Source organism: Vanacampus margaritifer, chromosome 1 (assembly GCF_051991255.1).
Source record: "Vanacampus margaritifer isolate UIUO_Vmar chromosome 1, RoL_Vmar_1.0, whole genome shotgun sequence".
Classification (NCBI taxonomy): domain Eukaryota; kingdom Metazoa; phylum Chordata; class Actinopteri; order Syngnathiformes; family Syngnathidae; genus Vanacampus; species Vanacampus margaritifer.
In genome coordinates, this window is record NC_135432.1 from 63,693,899 (window position 1) to 63,717,642 (window position 23,744).

Here is a 23,744-nt window from a genome sequence, read left to right on the forward strand (position 1 = left end):
CGGATTGTCAAAGTTGTTGTTTTTAGCAATAGCATTACCATTAGCATCAGTTTACCCAAGAAAACGCAGGTCAAAATGTTCGTATTTTGGAGTTACACGGACAAAGAAATGGTTATTTGGACATGTGTGGTGAAATGAGACTCAAGTGAAAGAAGGAGAGGAGCAACCGACCAAAAAGCAGTGGAGGAGTTTGCGGGAAAAGCAAGCGTAAGAGCAGCGCACCTTTCTGGAGACTCATGTCCACCATGCGAGGCTCGGCCAGCTCCAGGAAGAAGTTCTTGTTCTTCTCGTACTCCTCGTCGTCGATGATTTTCACGTGGATGACTTTGCTGCCGGGGCCCCGAGAAAGAGGAGGAGGAGAAGAAGAAGAGGAGGAGAAGAAGAAGAGGAGGTTAATATGCAATGGAAGGACATAGGAAGTGGGATTAATCATCTGCACGGAGGGAAGGATGAGCGGGTGAGGAGTAGCGAACGCAAACCGACAGTAAAGGGGTTATGCTGACCAACGACTCAAACATATTAGACCAATCAACGACTCCAACGGAAAATGTAGTAGACCGACCAATGACTGGAACCTAAGTGTATTACACCAAGTAATGACTAACGGCGTATCAGATTGATTGACTTGAACCGAAGTGGATTAGACCAACCAATGACTTCAACTGAAATGTATACAGTAGACTGACCAATGACTTAAACATACAGTCAGTCAAGTATATTAGATGACCTATGCACCAAAGTGTTTTAGATCAACAAATGACTCAAACCCAAGTGTATTAGACCAATCAATGACTCAAACAGAAATGTCATAAATCAATCGACGGTTCAAACGTAAGTGTATTAGATCGACCAATAACTCAAATCTAAGTATATAAGGCCAACCAATGACTAAACCAAAGTGTATTTGGCTAACCAGTGACTTGAACTGAAATGTTTCGACTGATCAATGACTTGAACATAGGTGTGTTAGACCAACCAAGGACTCATACCTATGAGTGGTTTAAGTAAACAATATCTCAGATGACCAACAGGGGGCGTCCATTCTGGGCTGAAATGGTGGCACATGGGTCATCATCAGACGCAAATAACTTAATACTTATATAATGTCTCTCAAACTGTTTCAGTAACATATGAGGTCAATCAATCAATCAATCAATCAATCAATCAATCAATCAATCAACCAACCAACCATTTGTATAGCACTTTTCATACAAAAAAAATACATTGTTGTGTACATTGTTGTGCATCTAAAAAACAGGATACATACGATTTTGTTTAACATAAAAATAAAAGCTAAGATAAATACAATTAGTACATAAAATAAAATACATCTTAAGTAAAAGCTACATTACAAAGGTGTGTCTTGAGCCTGTTCTTAAAAACATGTGACAGGAAGTTCCTTAAGGAAAGTCTTTTTTTGTGTGTGTATATTTTCCGTGCAGCAAATGTTCATGACTGCACACTGCCGCTAAGTGAAAGGCACTAATGTGTCAGAATTAGTCACCGTGATTTATCGACGCCTCTGCCACGCATCGCGCTCTGGAGTTCAGCGGCGAGTGCAGCCGGGGAATGACACACTCCGCACACATACTGAGCGGATTCACACCTCTGCCCTCCCCCAAGGAAGCAGCCGACGTGTGTGTGTGTGTTTTTCCAGAAGTAAAATCTGCACTGAGGTTTCTCATCTTTATTGCAGTGTAGCTCATGATACGACATATCACGATACAATCCCAATGAAATCGATACGGTTGGCGATACTGACTGTGTACAGGTATCAGAGGTGGCAAATCCAGGTCCAGAAAGTAAAAACCCTGCCACAGTTTGGCCCCTGATGCTAGCTAGCTCGCTAGCTAGATCCCTAGCCGGTAAATGAGCACCATGGGAGCTAGCTAGGGAGTTAGCTAGCTAGCACCTGAAAGTAAAAAGTTACCCTGTCACAGTTTGGCTTTAGCTCTTAATGCTAGCTAGCTAGATAGCATGGTGCTCATTTACCAGTACTAGCAGGCAAATGAGCATCAAGCTAGCTAGCTAGCACCTGGGGCTAAGGCAAAAATGTGGCGGGGTTTTCACTTTCTGGACCTGGATTGGCCACTTCTGACAGGTATGTACTTGGCATCACATCTATACCCAAATAAACATTCATCAGAAGCACTTAAATGTATCTAAATTTAGATAATTGACGATGAATCCACCTTAGTTACTCAAATACATCATTTTTGGTGATACCGGCTTTGTATGTACTTTTGTACTTGAAATACTTTTTGTGTTTCAGAACAAGGCCAAATCTTGCAGCATCGTATAGAACTAGCTTCCAAAACACTTATTTGTTGTTTTGGGGTATGTTGATATTCCAAAGTGGGCCTCAGGCTGTCCACCATGCATTATGCAAACCGTCATCTGCCATCTCTCCCTTAATTTAAAAAGCCCGTCGCAGTCAAAACTTTTGCATCTGCGAGTTAGCAAAAGCTGCCAAGTGAGAACTTTGCCTCCACGATGGCGTGCCCACCTCACCCGTGCTGTTTGATTGATGTAATATTGATGTAATATTGATGTGGCAGTCCAGGCAGAGGAGGGATTTTTTTTTTACTTCCTCGTTATCAAACTTTAAAAGTTGACGCTGGAGTCTCACTGCTTACTTCACGTAACATCCCGTGCAAATCCTTGATCTTCGCCCCTTGTTGAAGCAGATTTTTCTAAAAGCCGTTGAAAGATAAAAAAGTAGCAGAGTTAATCCTTTGATGCAAGATAAACTGTCTCATGACAGTGGAAGCAACTCTTAAAGTTTTGCACAACTTTTGCGGGATATTTTCCCCCTGAATGATTTTGTTAGGATTCCCAATACGACTGAACAGTTCGACAGTATTTGCATGATTTGGATTCTGATTCCACTAATGTCTCATGGTGACCAAACAAACTGTGAAAAATTTAGCAGGACTTTTGCAGCATACTTATTCCCCAGAGTTTGGGTAAAAATCCAAATCCTATTATCTGGCCCATGGCATGAGCATCAACTAACTAAAACCAAAGAAAAAGCGGAAAAATTAGGTATTGCATTTAATGCTAGCTAAATGCGTTACGCTAACATCTTGTGATGGTGGTACGAATGCGGAAAGTTTGACATGACTTTAGCGGTATGCTTTACCCTGATCATTTTTGGTAGAATTCCGAATCGTATCGAATGGTTCCACAATATTAATATCAATTATTTAAAGCCAAATAAAAATAAAAATGGCGGATAATCCCATAATGCTAGCTAAACTGAGCTACTGTATGCTAATGTGTGGTAAAAACTGTGAATACATGACCTATCTGATACTTTAGTTCAAATTTGTCATGACATTTCGAAGTATGTGTCTCTGTCTCTAACCATTAGTCAAGCAAAAGGAAGGTAGTAATTCCTGCACTTGGTGACAATAAGGCAGGCCTGCTTAATTAAGACACTGATTTCCCGTGAGGCTTCTGCGTCTTGTTCCTTGTCTTTATTGGACTTTCCCAAACTATAAGCTCGTCATAATGTGACAAAATAGCATTGGGGACCTTCTCCGAATGGTACCATCTCTTTTTTTAATTCTTCTTTACTTTTGGGATCTGCAAGACATTGCTAACCTCTTCCTTGCCTGCCCAAAATCAGCAAAAAAAAAGGCAAATTTTTACAGATTTTTTATTCAGTTGTGAAGTTAAAAAAAAAAAAATTCTACCTGTATTATATTTCTTTATTGTTGTAAAGCATCAAGGAACCAAAACCATTTGATTGAGAAAATATTTTTTTAATTGTTCAGCTAATTAATCAGTTATCGGAATATTATTCTGCAAATATTTGAATCGCAATGGCCTGAAAAAGTCCATAAAAAAATTCTGCGAATAAAAATAATATGAAATAAATCTGTTTAATTCATTCATTTACTAGTAAAAAATAATTACAACATAACTTTCCAAACCAATATGTACACAAATTCCGTGCGTTATTTGAGTGAGAGCTTTGCAAGGCAAAGGTTTATCCTCCAAGACTTGCTGTCTCGCTCCCTTGTGCTCCTTTTGTCAGCCTCCATCAGCCTCTTTTATTGCCTGGCGTCCTTGGAGGAGGAAGCTTTTTTTCAATATAAAAAAAAACTAAAGTCAAAGTCCTTCCCTCTCCCCTCCTTTTGTTGCCTTCTCCCTCAGCTGCACTACAGTCAGCATGTTTTTTTTTTTCCCGCCCGCCGACTCGTACCCGCCGCGCTAGGGAATGTGGTATTCCCAGACGAGTCTCTCTCGGGCTTTGTCGAGTCCACCTTCCCATTGTGCCGTCAGACGCTTGATTATTGATGTCGTGTGCCTGCTTGCACAAAATGTTCTGAGTCTAAGCGCTAGGAAAAAGTATGAAGTAAAGTTCTGAACAAGCGAGCACACTTAGCATTTTATTCTATTTTTGATTGAATGATGAAAGTGTCGAGTATGAACAGCACGTAGGTTTTGGGATGTTCTTTTTGGAATGGTATCATCTCTCCTTTATTTTTCTATACTATATACTTCTATACTATATAGCCACAGATAATAACAATGAGCAACAAAATATTTGTCTTGTCCAGCACAGGTGCGCTATTAGTTTTCTCATGCAAAAAAAAATTCGGTTCTGACATATAGGACGTTTTCTGCAAGTAAAAATGCAGACATACAAATGTTGAATATGCAGTTTGTAAGGAAATACCATCGGCATACATATCCATGGGTAAAAACAATGAACAACAAAATGATTGTCTTGTCCAGGACAGGTGTGCTATTACTTTTCTCATGCTAAAAAATTCTCTGTTCTGAAATATGGGACATTTTCCAAAAGGAAAAATGCAGACGTATGAATGTTAAATATACGTTTGTTATGGAATAACATCGGCATATATAACCATGGACACAAACAATGAACAACAAAATGATTGTCTTGTCCAGGACAGGTGTGCTATTACTTTTCTCGTGCTAAAAAAGTCTCTGTTCTGAAATATGTGACATTGTCTACAAGGAAAAATGCAGACGTATGAATGTTAAATATACGTTTGTTATGGAATAACATAGACATACATATTCATGGATACAAACAACGAACAACAAAATGATTGTCTTGTCCAGGACAGGTGTGCTATTACTTTTCTCATGCTAAAAAAAATATCTGTTCTGAAAAATGGGACATATTCTACTAGGAAAAATACAGACGTACAAATGTTGAATATGCAGTTTAGACGGAATAACATCGGCATATATAACCATGGACACAAACAATGAACAACAAAATGATTGTCTTGTCCAGGACAGGTGTGCTATTACTTTTCTCATGCTAAAAAAGTATCTGTTCTGAAATATGGGATATTTTTTACAAGGGAAAATGCAGACGTATGAATGTTGAATATACGTTTGTAATGGAATAACATAGACATACATATCCATGGATACAAACAATGAACAATAAAATGATTGTCTTGTCCAGGACAGGTGTGCTATTACTTTTCTCATGCTAAAAAATATCTGTTCAAAAACATCAGATTTTTTTTCTCCATGAGAATTTTCAAATCAAGATAAATGATATAAAAACAGTATAATCCTTGGTCATGAATGTCTATGTGAATATGTGTGTGTGTGTGTTTGTTGTGTGTGTTGTAGTAGTAGTAGTAGGTACATTAGTGTAGTCGACAGGCATGACTGTTTGAGAAGAGGCAGGCAGAGGAAGATACACTTCTAAAAATAGTCAGGGAGATTTCTCTCGAGGGGGAGTGTGTGCGTGTGTGTGTGTCCAGTGACATTCAACGGCAACTAAAACACACAAACCCAAACACACAAATACATGAAAAAGCAAAATTGTGATCTCTATTCATAGCCTGGGGTGATGCGCGCACACACACACACGATGTAGCCTGTATATGACACACACACACACACACGCACACACACACTATTGAGTTACTGCAGTTCGGTTTTGTTTAAACCTCAGGCATGACAAGTAATGTGATGTCTCAGAAAATAATTTTGTAACTCTACAAAACAGATCACCGAGTAAGAGTACTGAAATTACGATGTGATACAATAAAACAGATACCATTCAATCCAATTATGACAGAATCGGCCAAAAGACGATAGTGTGATATGATCTATGCAACAAATGATTTTTTTTTTTTTTTTGCAAAAATGTATACGAGTCACTCCAGTTAAGATATGAGATATGATAGAATAATTTACCCTAATAACAATAGGAATCACTCCAATTACGATGCGATACAATACAATACGATTCACTCCAGTTACAATACAGTCACTCCATTTCTGACGATTCGCAGAGGACGACCGCGGTTCACAGACCAAACATTTACCTTTACACTTATTGGGGTCACGGGGAAGCCAGCCAGCCCGCCAACACGAAAGGCTGCTCTACTAGCGTGTTGGCTGCTAATTTAAGGCTCCCCACACTCTACGGCTGGCTGGCGAGGGGCTGCGGCAAGGCCGGCTGTTAATATCGGCTGGCGGACGGGAGCGCAGTGTTAACGGCCCAGTTAACCTTCTTTCAACAGATATCGTTTATTTTCTTGTGCTGCTGCACGCGTGGGGATGCTCAACATCTGCGCGTTAGCGTGCGGCCACTGTGGCTCAAAACTCACTCCGTGGCGTAGCGCCACTTGGAAAAGTTAGAGAAAAAATCTGAATGTGGCACCTGAAATTAGGTGGATATGTCTATAACAGGACGCATCAAAAAGTCTTCATTTTTGTTTGAAGTAGCCATTTTGGAATCAGAACTAGAGAATGTATCGAAATGAGCCCCAGTCAGAAACAGGTATTCTCGGCAGATGCTAAATATCGGTGCTGTTTTGCCTGCCCTATCTGAAGTAGGCAGAAAATCGTTTTGACGATTCGCAAAAGTAATGGGGAGACGACCTTTGGTCTCTTGAGGTCTGCCGAATTTGTTGGAATGTAGATGTTTCTGGGGTTGGTGAAAGACTCTGGTCGGTAACCCGGTGGGTAAATTTCACTTTCCTTTCTTTTCTTTGATCCTTCCTCAGGTCTCCTGACAACCTCACGACTCTGGCTGGATTCTGAAGTATTCGGTTTAGGGGAACGGTGTGGGATTTTTAATAGGTTTTAGGTGAACTAATGAGTACACACTCACACACACGCACACATGCACGCACACACACACGCACATACAAAATAAAAATAAAAATAAATTTATAAAAACAGAGCAATGATGATGACATGTCAAATCGGTAAAATTACCGAATGAACCATAGTGAGCTCTCAAGAAAAATAATAATAACGGGGAGACGAGGGCCCGTTCATCACTTTCAAGTACTTTCTCCAGTGTTTATTGCATTAATCTAGAAAATATAGCCAAGTATATTATTTATAAATTGCCCATCGGAGGACTGAAGAAGAATAAAAGTATTTTGTCCTCTTAGCGTGTTCCAAAAATTAAGATAGATTTAATGTAAGAAAAATACACCTTTGCAAAAATGATTTTTAATCAGTCAGAGATCTCTGGACAGATAACAGCCTCTAATTCATCACTTAAACAGGTGGGATTCAGAGCGTCAAATGTAGTTCTTCCGCATGTACAATGGTTTCTTATAGTTAAAAGACCTCCTCTCTTTCATTTGTAGACAAAACATACTCTCTGGGTATTTTCCATGAGCGATGGCGAAAACAGAGTTAGGTGTGGGTGTTCAAAACAGATTCTGTTCTCAGGGACCAAATGTGTTTTCGCACAAAACACCGAGAAGGAACCTTTTTAGACTAAATAGTATGTCCCAGTTTAAGGTCAGATTACACCGAAATCAACACCACCCGCTCCGCACAGGACACAAAACATTTCGAAAAGGTTAATACTGAAGAATTAAAATGTTAATAATGTGTAACAATGGTTAATAAAATAAAATGAAGTATTAAAAATGTTATAATATCTATCAGGACTAACACAATTTCCCGTGTACACTCATGCGGTACATCCAGGCACGTACTCCCAGCTGTCTCTCCCCTTGACAGCAGGTCGAGGGAGTATGACGATTGGACCGTGTACGTTCCCTGACCAGATTACGGGTGAGCTCCTCCCCCTTTTCCTGTTCCTCGCGTTCATCGTCTGAAAAAGATTAACCGTTGTCTCTGTCAATAATAGTGGGTTAAACGGCCCTCGGTCTCGCGGGGGGGGGGGGGGGGCGGAGAGCCGGAACGCTAATTCCATCCCGGGGAGCGCGTTGCCATCATCCGTCATCCGCAATCTTTATCAACATTAGCAAGCGGCGCGGCAGACGACGTAATCGGGACTGACGTTCAAATGGCTGTCCGTCCGTCTGTCTAGAAAGTCTCTTTAGAAATTTAGTGATAAAAGCGGCACCCCCGTGTGAGTCACACTGCCTGCTGCCAAAGGAGCGCAGAACCGGACTACGGGTCTCGTCCCGTTGACCCGGAACGTCAATCATCGCCGCAAAGCCGGAGGCGACGTTCTTCGGCCATTAACTTCCTGTTCCGCACGCCGCTCTCCAAGGTTTTTTGGAGTCGTCGCTCCGTACAAACTCTGACACCAAAGAGAATCAGCACAAGAACCTCCTGCAGGGCACCGGCGAGGGCCGTCATATCGCATCACCTAGAAACTGACGAAGGAGCTGTCCAAAGCACGACTGCATATGGGTCAGTCCAGAATTGAAGGACATTTTTTTCTGATTGTCAGGCCTGATGCCAACCATATCAAATAGAACAGATGAAATAAGTTTAAAATTATTCACATTTTAAAGAGTAGTAATTATGCTCTGAAGTTCTCTTACCCGCAACTTTGTTACTAAAAGCTCTAACCAGCTAGACGGTAACAAAAAAAAAGTAGGTATGGCAGGGCATGACTCAGCAGAAATAACATCAACAAGGTAATTTGTGCTGACTACGGTAGACCTGAAGTAAGTCTTCTATTCTATTTCATTTTTTTTTTCAATGTTTTCAGCCACAAAGAAGCGCGTCACTCAAAGTAACGCAACCCCATTAATCATATAGCCAATTTTGTTCTTGGCCTACTAGCATAACAGCTAACAGAACTAGCATGTAGACAAGTCCCTGTCCACACACAAACAAATGTACTGGTGGTTAGTTTTGTTCTTGACCAGCAAGCATAGCAGCTAACAGAACTAGCATGTAGACAAGTCCCTGTCCACACAAAAAAAATGTACTGGTGGTTAGTTTTGTTCTTGACCAGCTAGCATAGCAGCTAACAGAACTAGCATGTAGACAAGTCCCTGTCCACACAAAAAAAAATGTACTGGTGGTTAGTTTTGTTCTTGACCAGCTAGCATAGCAGCTAACAGAACTAGCATGTAGACAAGTCCCTGTCTACACAACAAAAAAAAAACATGTACTGGTGGTTAATTTTGTTCTTGACCAGCTAGCATAGCAGCTAACAGAGCTAACGTGGACAAGTCTGAAATCGACACGTGCTGATATGACACTGCAAATATCGACGCTTTTCATTAGCGCTAAGCTAGCAGACATTCCAAAGGAAAAATTCTGAGGTTGTTTTAAAAGACGCAAGCAGTTCTCTTAGTTTTAAATTAGGTTTGACAGTAAATGTCAAATGATAGTGACACTAAACAGCTTTAAACCTCTTCTTTTTTTTTAAGATAAAAAAATAAATAATAAATCTTAGAAATAGGCGAAATGGACGAATTCCTACAAATATACGAGGGATTCCCAGTATATGAAAATAACCTTGAGTAAGATGCCACATGCTGCTTCACCGGAGGTTATTACCGGTTGTACATGTTTTTAATCACGGGGAAAAAATGGACGAGCACGCCAACTCCGCACGGAAAAGGCCTCGGAGCCGGCGCGGGACCGGAACGACGAGCTAAAGCTTCATGTTTTATGCATGCCCTCTTGTTCTCTCATGCACGGATTGACTGAAGCCGGCCAGCCGAGCGGAGAGAGAGAAACAGCGAAACTGGAGAGAGGGAGCGCTCGCTAAAAGCCAAGCTGGTGTGCAAAGCGCCGGCTACCTACCACAGTGCGACACGGTCAAGCGGCCATGCGGAAGGAACATGCCCAGCGCACGGAGGAGGAAGTGAGGGGTGACAAAGTGGTAAAAGAGGTCTCATGCCCGGGAGGACCAGAAGGGAAGTCATCAGGCAGAGGGGACTCCCGGGAAGTTTCCAGTGTCCTCTAGAGACGTCTCCCCGCCCCCGCAGCTCCATCAAAACGTCCATGGGCATTAATGTCGTAAAGCAACATGCACTTTCTAGCAGAATAAATACGCTGCTGTTCCTTGACATTTTCAAGCAAGTGTTTGCTGTTTAAAAGGTTTGGACTGGAAAGGAATCCTAAAGACACGTTGAATCAGGACTAAGCCTCTTGCTTTTGTATCTTGTATATGTTTCTCTAGTTTAGCATTTGATTTTTTTTTTAAATGTACAGTACAATTTATTTATAATTTTAAACCAACATTTTTTTTTTGTAATTATTTTATTTTTATTATTTTCAATTTCCTATTAACTCATTCACTCCCAGCCATTTTCACTGAAGCAACCCCCTTCGCTCCCGGCTGATTTACTGGATTTTGACTGATTTTGCAAGGCCCTAAGAATATTGTGTTCTATTGCTATAAAAACATGGAACCTACCAAAAGAAAATATATTTATTTAGTATATATGATAGCATATTAGTATTTTTCTATTTGTTTATGTTTTGCGGCAATTAGCATTAGAATATAGCTAAATTTCATCATTATTCACCAATCTGTTTAAAACAGTGGAGGGAAACAGTTTCAACATGGCCCTGGTTGATCTCTTATACTCTGCTGCCACCTGCTGGCCGCTACCATTGCTTCATGCATTCTCTTCAGGTCAGAGGCTGCATCAAAGGCTTCTGTATGCTCTACCATAAATTGAATAATAAAAAAAAACATAGAAATACGTCTTTGGCAGCATGGTAATATTTAAACTAAAACGCATTTATACGTTTTTGGGAGCAAATGAGTCAATTACAATTGTTAATTAGTGTTTCATTGTATTCATTTCTTTTATAAATTATTTATGTGCTCAATTTGCAATTCAATAAAAATAATACGGTTTGGTTATCTGCCATCTTTCCAACGGAATAAATGGAATGAACTAGCCTAATGTAAAAACAAAAACAAAAAAAACACACACACAAGTGGAGAAGAGTGATGTCACACCGTGTCATAACTTACACATGCCTCAAATACACCATTACACAATCCATGGTAATGGAGTCCCACAGGGCGCTGTACTGAGACCATTTGACGAGATTACATACAGATAGGAAGTGGATGTTTCTGGCCCATCACGTTGATACAAAAAGAGCTCCATATCACAGCATGTGGAAAAAACGAGGGCGGCACAGCTGGACGCCTTAACGAGGCGCAGCCTTGCCTCTTCTTCCAAGCTTTTCCGTCTCATTTCTCCCTACGCCATCTCGTCCCGCGATCGCTATTTCCGTACGTCTTCTCCCCTCCCGCCTACGTCCTTATTTCCAGCAACCGCCGCTGTGTTTACAAGCAAATGTGGGATGCTGACCTGATTTATGAGCCGCAGTCGCCGCCGAGCCGTCATCAACGATGCCGACTTCTTTCTAGATGCGGTTCATTTTCTTGTGTCCTGGGTCAATTCAGACCCGTGCCAAGAATATCCTCTCATTTGTTGCTAACGCCGACAACTCTCGCCTAACCCTTATAGGACATAGATGCTATTTAGCGTTAGCATTAAGAAAGGTGACCGGTTATTTTTATTGGTGTCAAATGTCAAAAGGGGTCAAATGTGAAACCGAAGAGTAAGTAAGGTTTAAAAGCCTGGAGCCCCGTCGGCCTCGTCTGACAGGAGCGCATGCAGAGGTGGGAGCCAACGAGGGGGGAGGAACCTGCCAGTCAAGCTAAGATGGATCATAACTTCTGCACATGGGAAGCGCTGACCTGCATAGTAAAAAGGAGTGCGCTGTTTTGACTTGCACACAAGCCCGTTTAGACAGCAAACTAGATGGGCGTGAATTAATTAACAGACCGTATTATTTGGACATAAAACCGTGCCTGTGCCAAGCTTTGCTTTCTTTCTCATTACTACTATTTATGCAAACTAGTCGGGCCTGTAATAAGATTAAAATTTGATTGAATTTGATTTAAAAATGGGCCTTACCAAAATGCTCTCAAGTTACGAAGGGTGTAGCACCTTTCGTTATTCTTGTATCTACTTCCTGTTTTGAATTGCGCAGCAGCTCGTTTAGGCAGGAAACTCGATGTGTGTGAATTTACAGTGTTACTAAAGAGTTACTTTGACGTAAAGATATTCCTGACACCAAACTTTGTTCTCTTTCTGTTTATTTTGTGTGCTTTTATTTATTGCAAAAATAATCGGGCCTGCAATTAGATGAAAATAAACTCTCAATTGATCAAAGTGACTGCAGTCAAAATGATCCTTTGACAAACGTAGCTTCTCTTCCAAACAAACGAGATTTTTTTTTTTAAACGACAACAAAAGCTACAAATGTACTGCAGTATTTACTTGAATTAATATTTTAAAATGGGCCTGATTTTCTCTCCGTTTTTTTTTTTAGCTACAGCCTATTTAGGCGGCAATAGCTGACCCTGAAAAAAGGTGACTATAAATGTTCATACAATAGTTACATTTAAAAGGATTCTTTAAAAAAATTATTGTCTTGTATCAACTTCCTGTTTTGACTTGCCCTGCAGCCCGTTTAAGCAGAAAATGTGTGATTTAAACTACAAATCTTTTATTACTTTGATGGGAAAAAAAATCGAGTGCACTTTAACTTTTGTTCTCTTCCTGTTTCCTTTTTTTAATCCCAAAACCTGTTTAGGCAGCAAACAAGTCTGACCTCTAATAAAACAAAATCCAAAAAAAGCTCTCATGTTACTACTTTCTTGAAATCATTTTAGTTAACTTATCCGTGTTTACAGCAACCTGTTTAGGCACCAATCCAATGCGCGTGTATTAAAAAAAAAAAAGTAATTTTACTTTAACATAGAAAGTTTCCTGTGGCTCTTCCTGTTATTTTCCTCGGCCTATTTAGACAGAAAATTTGTCGGGTCTGAAATAAGAGGAAAACAAATTCCCTCCCCAGGTCCTGCAGTATTTACTTCACTTTATTTGAGTTAAAAGTCATCTGTCTCTAAAATGAGCTCTCCTCCCGTATCTACTTCCTATTGCACAGCAGCCCGTTCAGGCAGCAAATTAGATCATGGACAATTTCGTATCAGATTGTTGATAATGGGAGAACAAATTCACTAACTATAACATAAAACACAGCAGCATGTTAGCACGTTAGCGCTTCTGTTCTTCCTTCGTTTCCTAACATCCTTGATGCCTTACTTCCTCCCTTCCTTAATTTCAAAAAGGGTATACCAAATTTAGGCTCACCCATTATCATCGGACGTGTGCAACTAGAGCAAAAGGCATCCATGTTTGCACCGGCGGAAGAACTGTTGACGCTCTAATTATACGTGCGACCTCCTAGCTCGCCGTTTCGCACTCGCTAACGGCCACTCGGCCGACCGTCGTCTCCATTATGCATGAGCGCGACATGCAGCGCTGGCTATTTATAGCCGCTCGCTCATTAGCTCCTCTTATGTAATTGCTCATTAGCATTAGTGTTAGCGGAGCGTATCTCCAACACCGCCATTAAATTAAGTAATCAATGAGCTAAAGACCTCCCTTCGCCTCCGTGTGTGTGTGAGATCACGGCTGTTTTGTTTACTCAACTGCATAGTGACGATTATGGTAGAGTGTTTATCAGGGTGGAGGCCTACACGCCCACACATGAAGATTTTTGCTCGTAAATATTGATAAATAGTTTCAAACCCTATTTAGTTGCTCACCAACGTGAAGTCCATATTTTTTGTAAATCCAAAGACCATTGAAAAGTTTTAAAACTGAAGTGTTTACAGATGTGCATGTTTCTTCAACATCGAATCAATTATCACACTAGCATCTTCTTACAGCTCGGCTAAATCGTGACAAGTAATGACTAATGTGCCGCCATTTTATGCTTCCTGGTGCAGCTTGATGACATCATACGTAAAAGCGTGTTCCTCACAAGAAAGACGGGTCTTTTTTTTTCTTCTTTTTTTTCCTTTTTTTTAAATTTTTTTTTCCCAGGAGAGCTCAGTATTGTTCATTCGATTTGACATCATCATTGCTCTCCTTTTTTTTTTTTTTTTAAAAAAACAAATAAATTAAAAAAATTTAATAAATGTTTTTTTTTAAATATATATACATATATATATATATATATATATATATATATATATATATATATATATATATATATATATATATTTATTTATTTATTTTTTGTATGTGGGTGAGTATGTGTATGTGCGTGTGTGTGCGTGCGTGCGTGCGTGCGAGCGTGTGTGTATTCATCAGTTCACCTAAAGCCCATTAAAAAAAATCCCATACTAATAATATAATATAATAATAAATTGCCAAATGCAGAAACATCAATGTAAGTTATCACGATGTAGTGGCTCTCGCTAACAGACAGAATTAAGTAACCAGAATTAGGTTAAAAAATTCTATATACGTAGACCATGTTTCTATAAATTTTGATATTTGGTTTTTATTTGAGGCAAGATTTTTTTTCTATTAAAATGTGATTTATGAGGAGGTTAGACCATTGGTCGATATTCAGAGTTTGTTTATTTTTCCAGTTAACAAGAATTGTTTTTTTAGCGATAGTAAGGGCTACAAGTGTAGATTGAAATTGTTTATGTGGTAAGTCAGTTGTTGTTAGGTCAACCTAGCAAACACAAGTTTGGAGATGAGAAAGACGGGGCTTGATGGTAAGTCGCGCAGGTGTTTTCCTTTCTCCAGGATCAACGGCGTAGTCAGCACACAAAGTGATGACCAAGGTGACGCGCTTTATCGTTCACACTGAACTGCAGATGAACCCGGCTAAATGTGAGAGCGGCTTACACACACACACACACACACATGTTGTGTGAAGGTGCGCTGGCAGAAATTTCCCACTTGACAGTTTATAAGATATGGTCTAAGAAAGGTGAGCTTCCATTCATCCATCCATTTTCTTCCGCTTATCCGCACGTGGTAGATAGGCAGCCAGACATCCCTCTCCCCAGCCACTTCATCCAGCTCACTTGGGGAGATCCAAAAATGTTCCCAGGATAGCTGCCAGCATGTCCTGGTCTTCTACAGAAGGTCATGCCCGGAACACCTCACGAAGGCGTCCATGTGGCATCCTAAACAGATGACCGAGCCACTTCATCTGGCTTTTCTCAATACGGAGGATCAGCACTTCTGCCAACCTAACGTACGCAAATTCATAAACATCAAAGGCAAAGAAAATGCTGCCCCTCCAAATTATTTTTGTGAACATCCGTTTTTCGATCATATTGAAAACATCAAAGACAACTAGAACACTTTGATGTGAAGACTTTTTTGGGTTTGCATAAATATCAAACTTTCGATTCACAAACTCACATTTTTTTCTGTATTCATCAAAGACAACAGACAACACGGCATCAAGCCCCGGGACCAAATGCTGCGAGGCTCTTCGCTGAACAACCGTGTCGCCCTCTATAAATAAATAAACCAAGAGGCAGGAAAGCAGCGGGCAGTGATGAGATTCCTGCTCCTTCCCTCCAGGAAGTCATGCCGCTTCTCCTCTCTGTCTGAGGGAGGCTGCGTTGCCATGGCAACCACACAGAGTGTGTGTGTGTGGGTGGGTGCGTGCGTGTACGGGTTGGGGTGTGGGGTACGCACCGGCACAGCATTCCCGGCTCGTACTGCAGGCTTTATTTTTAGCACGTGGCAGTTACATAATCAGGGTGACACTGAGGGGGAATCAAAAGGGAAAACATCCTCTGTGTTTCTCCTCTCTCACATCCTTTTTCATCTTTTTCTTTTTTTCCATCCCTCCGTCTGGTCATTACTTACGAGGTCGGGAAGCCGTTTGAGCGGCAAATCCGACAAAGGAATGAGATGAATGCCCGTCACAAGACAAGGAGATGGAAGGGGTCTCAGAAAGCGTACAATAGTTGTTGCTATTTCCACATGTAACACCGTAAAGTCGTAAGAAGTCGAAAAAGTGAGCCATGTCGTGGAGTGACACATCAAAGACCCATTACTTTTGTCCATCTCATACACGTTTTTGCAGGACAGCAATTCCCACCAGCAATGTTGTACGCAAAGTCGTACAAAGTCAAGAAAGTGATCCATCAAAGCCATCTATTTTGTAGTGCAAAACATCAAAGACACATCCCATTCATTTTGTCTCATACACATTTTTATTGCGAGGGAACAATTTCCACCTGTAATGCCATAAAGTTGTACAACGTCAAAAAGGCCATCTATTTTGTAGAGTAACGCATCAAAGACACGTATCCCATTAATTTTGTCTCATTCACATTTCTATTGCGAGAGCAATTTCCACCTGTAATGCCATAAAGTTATAAAACGTCAAAAAGGCCATCTATTTTGTAGAACGCCGCATCAAAGACATTAATTTTGTCTCATACACATTTCTATTGACGAGAGCGATTTCCACCTGTAATGCCATAAAGTTGTAGAATGTCAAGAAATAAAGGAAATCTATTTTGTAGAATAACACATCAAAGACACGTGCCCCATTAATTTTGTCTCATACAAATTTCTATTGCGAGAGCAATTTCCACCTGTAATGCCATAAAGTTGTACAACGTCAAGAAATAAAGGCCATCTATTTTGTAGAGTAGCGCATCAAAGACACGTGTCCCATTACTTTTGCACATCTCATACACCCTCTTGAATGTGAGCGGACAACTTCAACGTGTTATGCTTTAAATTAGGCCAAAGACAAGACATTAAGTGATTTATCTTTGTGGAGTGACACATCAAAGACACGTGTCCTATTACTTTGGTCCATCTCACTACACAATCTGTATAGTAAGAGAGCTATTTCCATATGTAAGTCATAAAACGTCTAGAAAGGGATTCATATTGTGAATGGCACATCAAAAACACACGCCCGTCACTTTTGTCCATCTCGTGCACGCTTTTGAATGCGAAAAAAAGCGACTTGTACGTGCAACGCTTTGAAGACACTCAAAATCAAGACGGAAAGCAACATTTTCTGAGGTGATGTATCAAAGACACGTATGTACTTTAAAGCCGTAAGTCAAGAAAGTGACCCATATTGTGGAGTGACATCAAAGACACGTGTCCCATTACTTTTGCACATCTCATACACGCTCTTGAATGTGAGCAAACTACTTCAATGTGTTTAATACTTCAAGATAAAAAGTGACGTATCAAAGACACGCGCCCCATTCCATACCTTGTTTGACGTGAGCAAGGCATTTCCAATTCTTTAAAGGTTTGATGCTAACTTTTTACACTTGTAAAACTATAAAGAATGTTAAAATGTTACCAAGACTGGGATCATATCCGTTACTTCCTTCGGAGTAAAAAAAAAAACATGGCTGTCAAATGGAGTGAAGTATACTAGAGGCGAGGCTTTCACGTGTTTGCTGCATTCATCAGTCACCTCCTCCTCCTTCTCTTTTATTGACATTCTGATGAAGTGTCGGGGCCAAGGAGTTCCATTAAAAGGGCTGCAACCACAAGTTATAGCATGTGCTCGCTCGCTCGCTCTTTCACTCTCTCTCTCTCTCACACACGCACACACGGAAGCAGGTTAAGCTTCAAACAAGATCAGATTAAAAGCGCCTCCTGTATTTCGCCCCCGGATGATGGGCTGGCGCGGTCTTGCAGATCACGGTCAAGCTTCACTTTCGTTTTCATTTTTTCCTTGGCAACAGTTTTGACGCTGATGTTGAAAGCCAATTAAGCAATTAGTACAAAGTTGTGTGTTTTCTGGTCCTAGGGTGCAAAACAAGGGCCATGGCACAGGCTTGCTGGGATGAAAAGAGCCTCCACTTTCCTGAAGGGTGGAGTGACCTTATCTTACAGCACAAATTATCCGCACAGAAAATTTGAGCGGAGTCCCTCAAGGAAACGTTTGAAGTCTCTTGATTTTCTTCTGTTTTCATTCCTTTTCTCTTCCTCACGTCACGAATGACTATTTTGCATCAGGATGTCCCAAAACCCATCACTGGTGTCAGTCGGACACCATTTTGAGTGGTGGTCCTCAGGGAATCGTTTTAGGCCCATGTAGTTTCTGTATTTGAAACCCAAACTCGATTCGGAAGAAAGTGATCCATCTTGTGGAGTAGCGCATCAAACACGCACAAAATACTTTTTTCTCTTATGTAGTACTCGAGTAAGGTACTCCCACTCATGACACTCTCAAAGTTGCAAAATCATGAAAAAAAGTGAACCATCTTGTGGTTGGAACACATCAGACGCCTGTCAAAACAGCTTTTGTCTTTCTTGTTCTATCTTAATATACCACAAATGAAAGCTCTAAAGTTGTAAAGTGTCGTGTCTTCTTAGAGTGCCACATCAAAGACACGTAACCTGTCACTTTGTCCCTGAGAAAGGTATTTCCACCCTTAAGTAAAAAAAAAAATGACTTCACTTTTCTCCATCCCAGACATATTTCTAAATTGAGAGCCACGTTTTTAGATCAGAGTAATTTACATCTGTAAAGCTTTCAAGTCTTCCAAAGTCAAGAAAGAAAGCGATCTCTCTCGTGGAATGATTAATAGATGGAATGGATGAAAAGACTTGGCAAGAAAACCAACAGGAAACAAAATTCTTGCGGGCTAATGACGCGAGCGCTGACGATGCGCGCGCTAACGAGGAAGGGGACGCGCGTCTCGTGAAGGCATCAAAGACGTTGCACGTGTGATCAGGAAGTCTTGGATGATCTCTAACGAGGAGAACGAGAGGAGCGCTTTCAAAAAAGTCCTCGCCCACACGCCTCGCCGCCGTCTTCCATCGAGGCGACCAGGTTGCTCTTTGTTTCTCGGCCTCCCGTTGTCCTCCATCTTCTTTTACTTCCCTCTGGAAACATCTCTTCCTTCATATTCAATAATACGACAACTTTTTACCTTGAGTATACTTGAAGTTTTCTCGTAATTTTATGATTTTATTCTCATTCTATCTTTTCTTTTTCCAAGTGTTTACTCGTGGCTGTAACTAGAGCCGCTGAGGGAAGTCCATGCAAAGTTTCGATCCCCAAAAACAAGCGCAGGTTCAAACCAAAGTAGGCTACCATCTTGAGCCAGTGCCCACCGCTTAAATAAAACATATGGAGGAAAAGGAGGGAAGAGTGGAAAATAGTCTTCCCATTTGTTTGGGAGAGATAATTCCCAGGGAAAGCGCTGGAAGGGTGGCAACAGAGCAGGAAAAGCCAAGAACATTGCTTCCTGACAGGATTACATAAAAGAAAGAAAACACGTAGAAGACGGCAGAGCTGATGGAGGGGAACATGAGGTGGAGTGTTGTAAAGAGAACGAGGGGTCCCGCGGGGCCCCCCGGCCGAGCTGCGATCCAGCAGTGCAACCTCTTCATCTTTTGCCAGGGAGTGCGATGTGACAGGCTGGGCCGCGTGTCCGGCCCCAGAGGGTTCTGAGTGGGCGTGTTTGTTTGCCAAACTGACGCCCCTCCGCCCCATGTGCACCCTCCTCCAACCATGATCACCGTCCACCTCCATGACCGAGCCCCGAGTCTTGCCTCTGACAACTGGTAGCACACACAAAATTCACACAAAAGCGTGTTTCCATTTATGCCCAAACTAAAGACTATGAATGGGACCTGACGAGCACCAAAACACATACAACAGATAAGTAACAGAATCTCTCACAGGACCAAAGTCTCCCCAAGAATACCACTGACACAGGTAGCCCTACAGAATCCAGGTGACATGAGTATCTGAGGCTTTACAAAACCCATGAGTCAAATGGACCTGCGGATGACCTACAGAACTCATGTGACAAAGACAACTGAGAGAATCAAGAGAAGTCCCGGAGGAAACAGGGAAAGCCAAGTGTCCCTGAGAAACCAGTGGACCCATGTACCGCAGGGCACCCAGATGACCTATAGAACTGTTGGAATCCCAGGACCCAAGGCCCCACCAACGACATACAAAACCAAGGTGACATGGGTATCAAGAGAATCTAGACACAGGCAAAAAAATAGTAGTGCCAGGGAACAAGGGAAACCGTCCTGTCGAACAGGAATCAGGTTGACCAAGGTACCTCAGGGCACCCGTCTAAAGAACTGGTGACAAGTGACAAGGGCACCTGAGAGAATCCAGAAAATCTCACAAACCCAACACCCCGGGCAGCCCAGGGTTGACCACAAAAAAGCTGCTCACACAGAGATCAAGAGATTATAGAGAAAGTACAAAACCCAAGAACATGGGGAACAAATGTTCTGTGAAACCAAAGTGTTCCTAGCTAGACAACAGGTGGACCCAGGTACCCCAGGGCACCCGTATAATCTACAGAACTGAGGTAACATAGGCACCTGAGATAATGCAGAAAATCTCACAAACCCAAGACCCAGGGCAGCCCAAGAACAACCGACAGACTCTAGAGAAAGTATGAAACCCAAGAACATGGCAAACCCAAATCTTCTTCTTCTTTTATGTCCCGTGAAAATGGCTCAGGTACCCCAGGTCACCTGCATAACCCACAGAATCGAGGTAACATGGGCACCTTTGAGAATGTCCCATGAAAATGCCTCTAGCCGGGCAACAAGTGGGCTCAGGTACCCCAGGGCACCTGCATAACCTACAGAATCGAGGTAACATGGGCACCTTTGAGAATCCAGGAAATCTCACAAACCCATGACCCAGGCAGCCCAAGAACGACCAACAAAACCCAGGAGACACGGGTATCGAGCGAATCAGGAGAAAAGTACAAAACCCAAGAACACGGGGAATCCAAATGTCCCGTGGAACCCAAGTGTCCCTAGCCAAGCAACAGGTGGACCCAGGAGACAGCTAAAGTGAATCTCGAGAAGGTATGAATCATGAGATTCCGAAGAGAACTTGGGAAATCCAATATATGTATCCTTGAGAATCTGATGGACCCAAAGTGTCCAAGGTCAACCGGGAGACCTACAGAACCCAAGTGGCATAGTTAGATGAGTGAAAACGGGTACATGGGAAATAAAAGTGCCATCTTAGATAGGAATCCCAGAGGACATATATATGAAACCCAATTTGTCGTTCAGAATCCGGCGGAATGGGGCAAACCACAACACCAACGCGTCCAGTCCAAGACTTTGTGCTTCACCCTCAGCTTTGTTTCTTAGCGTTTGCAGTTGGGGTAAGTATCAAAACAACCGATCTGTTTCTTCTTCTCCCGACCGAAGCCAGCCAGTATTCCGATACACTGCAAGCACACGGCTCCACTTCCAATTTTGTCCCGAAGGCATCGAGCGGGAGTCGAGCAAGCGGCCGCCCCCGGGGGGGGTTCCGACAAGGGTTCTCCTCCGGGAAGACATGTCGAGACTGGCCGGCGCAGCAACAAAGCTTTCGCCTCAATGATTCCACTTTCTCTGCTTACACTGGTGAATCCAGGAGGATGCAATTTTGTGTGCCAGGATACAAGGAATTGTTTATGCGTGAGCTGCTTTCGCTTGTCTACGGAAATGCAGACGTGACATTGGAATTGTTTTTTTTTTAAATTGTGGCCACAATATACTGTACTAGTTCTGATTTTCAATTGTAAATGGAATGAACGAATGATGCAGGGTCCTGACCTTCGATGACTGGAGTGATCGAATTTTGATAATCAGCATCTCTATCATTATGTCTTTTATGCAACTGTTTTATGTTTTGATGATTCTATTACATAAAAATAGATTCTTAACCGTTCCAGATTATTTATATGGCACAGTTGTGTGCGTTTCTGTAATTGCCATGTTATAGTAGCGCTGGCATAAGCGGTGGATTCATTCATTCACGCCATTTTCACTGAAGCAACCCCCTTTGCTCCCGGCTGTTTTACTGGCTTTTGACTGATTTTGCAAGGCCCACGGAATATTGTGTTCTATTGCTAAAAAAAAACTAACAAAAGAAAGATTAGTCTCTTCTTTCATCAGGAAAAAAAAAGTATATTTGCAATGTTTTCGTTTTGCAGAAATTAGCATTAGAATATAGCGAAGTTTGATCATTACCGTATACGCAAACCTGATGAAAGTGAGTGTTGAAAACACTGGCAAAAAGAGCTTGTTGCAACATGGCCCTGGCTGATCTCTTATACTCTGCTGCCACCTTCTGGCCGTTCTTTTGTAATGACTACCATTGCTTTGAGTGACCTCTTCAGGTCAGAAGCTGCATCAAAGCCTTCTGTATGCTCTAGCATTAAAAAAACACAAAACATAAAAAAACGTATAAATATGTTTTTGGGAGTGACTGACAAATTATTAAATTAATCATTTGATTTTGATTTTGAATGAGTTAAATCGGGTAAATCCCAGCTGATGACAAATGAGCAATTTGTGAGCATGTTATATCTACATTATGGCCACAATAATAAAAACAAAAATAATAACTGATCTCCGGTCAGATTTAAACAGCACTCGATGAGGCAGGGAGGGTGCCAGTGACACCGCCGGTGCTGGATTGCGTTATAAATAAGCCTTAACTTAATTGCATTCCCCTGACGGAGAGCGCCGAATGCAGGGCCAGCATATTTATTGCCACTCAACCTGTGCGAGTGTGTGTGTGTGTGTGTGTTTGTGTGACTTTTAAGTGTCGGTGTAGCATTTAGCAGCTCTGATACGTTTGATCAGATAAGAAAATGTCTCCCGAATTGCCTCCTATGTGTCGTTGTTTTTTTAATCACACAATCTGCGTCATTTCAAAACACTCATTGACACCCGGCTTGTACTTGTGTACCGCTACACCGATGTGGGTATATTCACAACTATATTGAGGATTAGGGTTTACTTAAACATTGCTACTGAATGTCTTGGTTGTAGTAATCCAAGCAGACAAGCGGCGCGAGCGCTGCAGGGCGGTAAGGTGAACCTGCCGTCTATTCCGGGACGCCTTGGAAAAAAAAGTTGGAGCACAAAAATCTGCACGGTCGGCGGTTTTGCGGACATGTGTCGCGTCAGTCACGGCATCGCCGCGCGCTCCGAGCAGCGGGAAGGTTGGCGGGACGAGCGTGCAAAAGTTCAAGATGAAAACGGGAACATGGCTTGCAGATTAGAGGCCAGCAAGATCATTTGTATTGAATTATGTCCTATTGTTTAAAAAAAAGTGTATTTAGGTGCTGGATTGTACCAAATATTTGTATATTTTTCATGTTATTCCAAATATTTGCACATTTTCCATTTAATGTAACTATATTTTAAGACTTTTTCTATATTTCATCTAACATTTGAGTGTTTTTTTCCCAAAATATTTGTGTATTATTTTTTTATATTTCCCTCGCATTTCTTTATTTCTTGTACTGTATATTTGTAACTACATTTATCTCGTCCTCCATTTATTTTCAATTTTGTTACTATTTTTCATCAGCAGAACTACTGTACAGTACTATTAATAATTATGGTAATACAATATACAACATAATAAAATATATTAAAAATCAAGTACCGGTAATAAAAAAAAAAAAAAAGAATTAAAAAAAAAAACGGCCAAACTGCAATGAATATATTTAAAATCAAGATCAAAAGCTTGGCATTATTAAGAAAAAAATAAACAAAGAAAATTATTTTTTTTTGGGGTGTAAACACAAAATGTTTTTGTAAACACAAGTCCTAGTCATTTTTATTGTTTTCATGTACGTTAACTTTTTTTTACTTTTTATTTTAGCTTTCGTGTTACCATTCATTTCTGTTACCGTAACTATAATAAACTTG

At 41.2% G+C, this 23,744-nt stretch overlaps 1 protein-coding gene across 3 annotated transcripts in view; it reads right to left on the minus strand.

The window, feature by feature from the left end:
- slc8a3 (solute carrier family 8 member 3) overlaps positions 1-23,744 on the minus strand; it is a 51,004-nt gene that overhangs the window by 14,772 nt on the left and 12,488 nt on the right. For all 3 annotated transcript variants that reach the window (XM_077560097.1, XM_077560098.1, XM_077560096.1), the window contains one exon: positions 223-329. In XM_077560097.1, the coding sequence (XP_077416223.1) occupies positions 223-329 (107 nt within the window). The remainder of the gene's footprint in view (positions 1-222; positions 330-23,744) is intronic.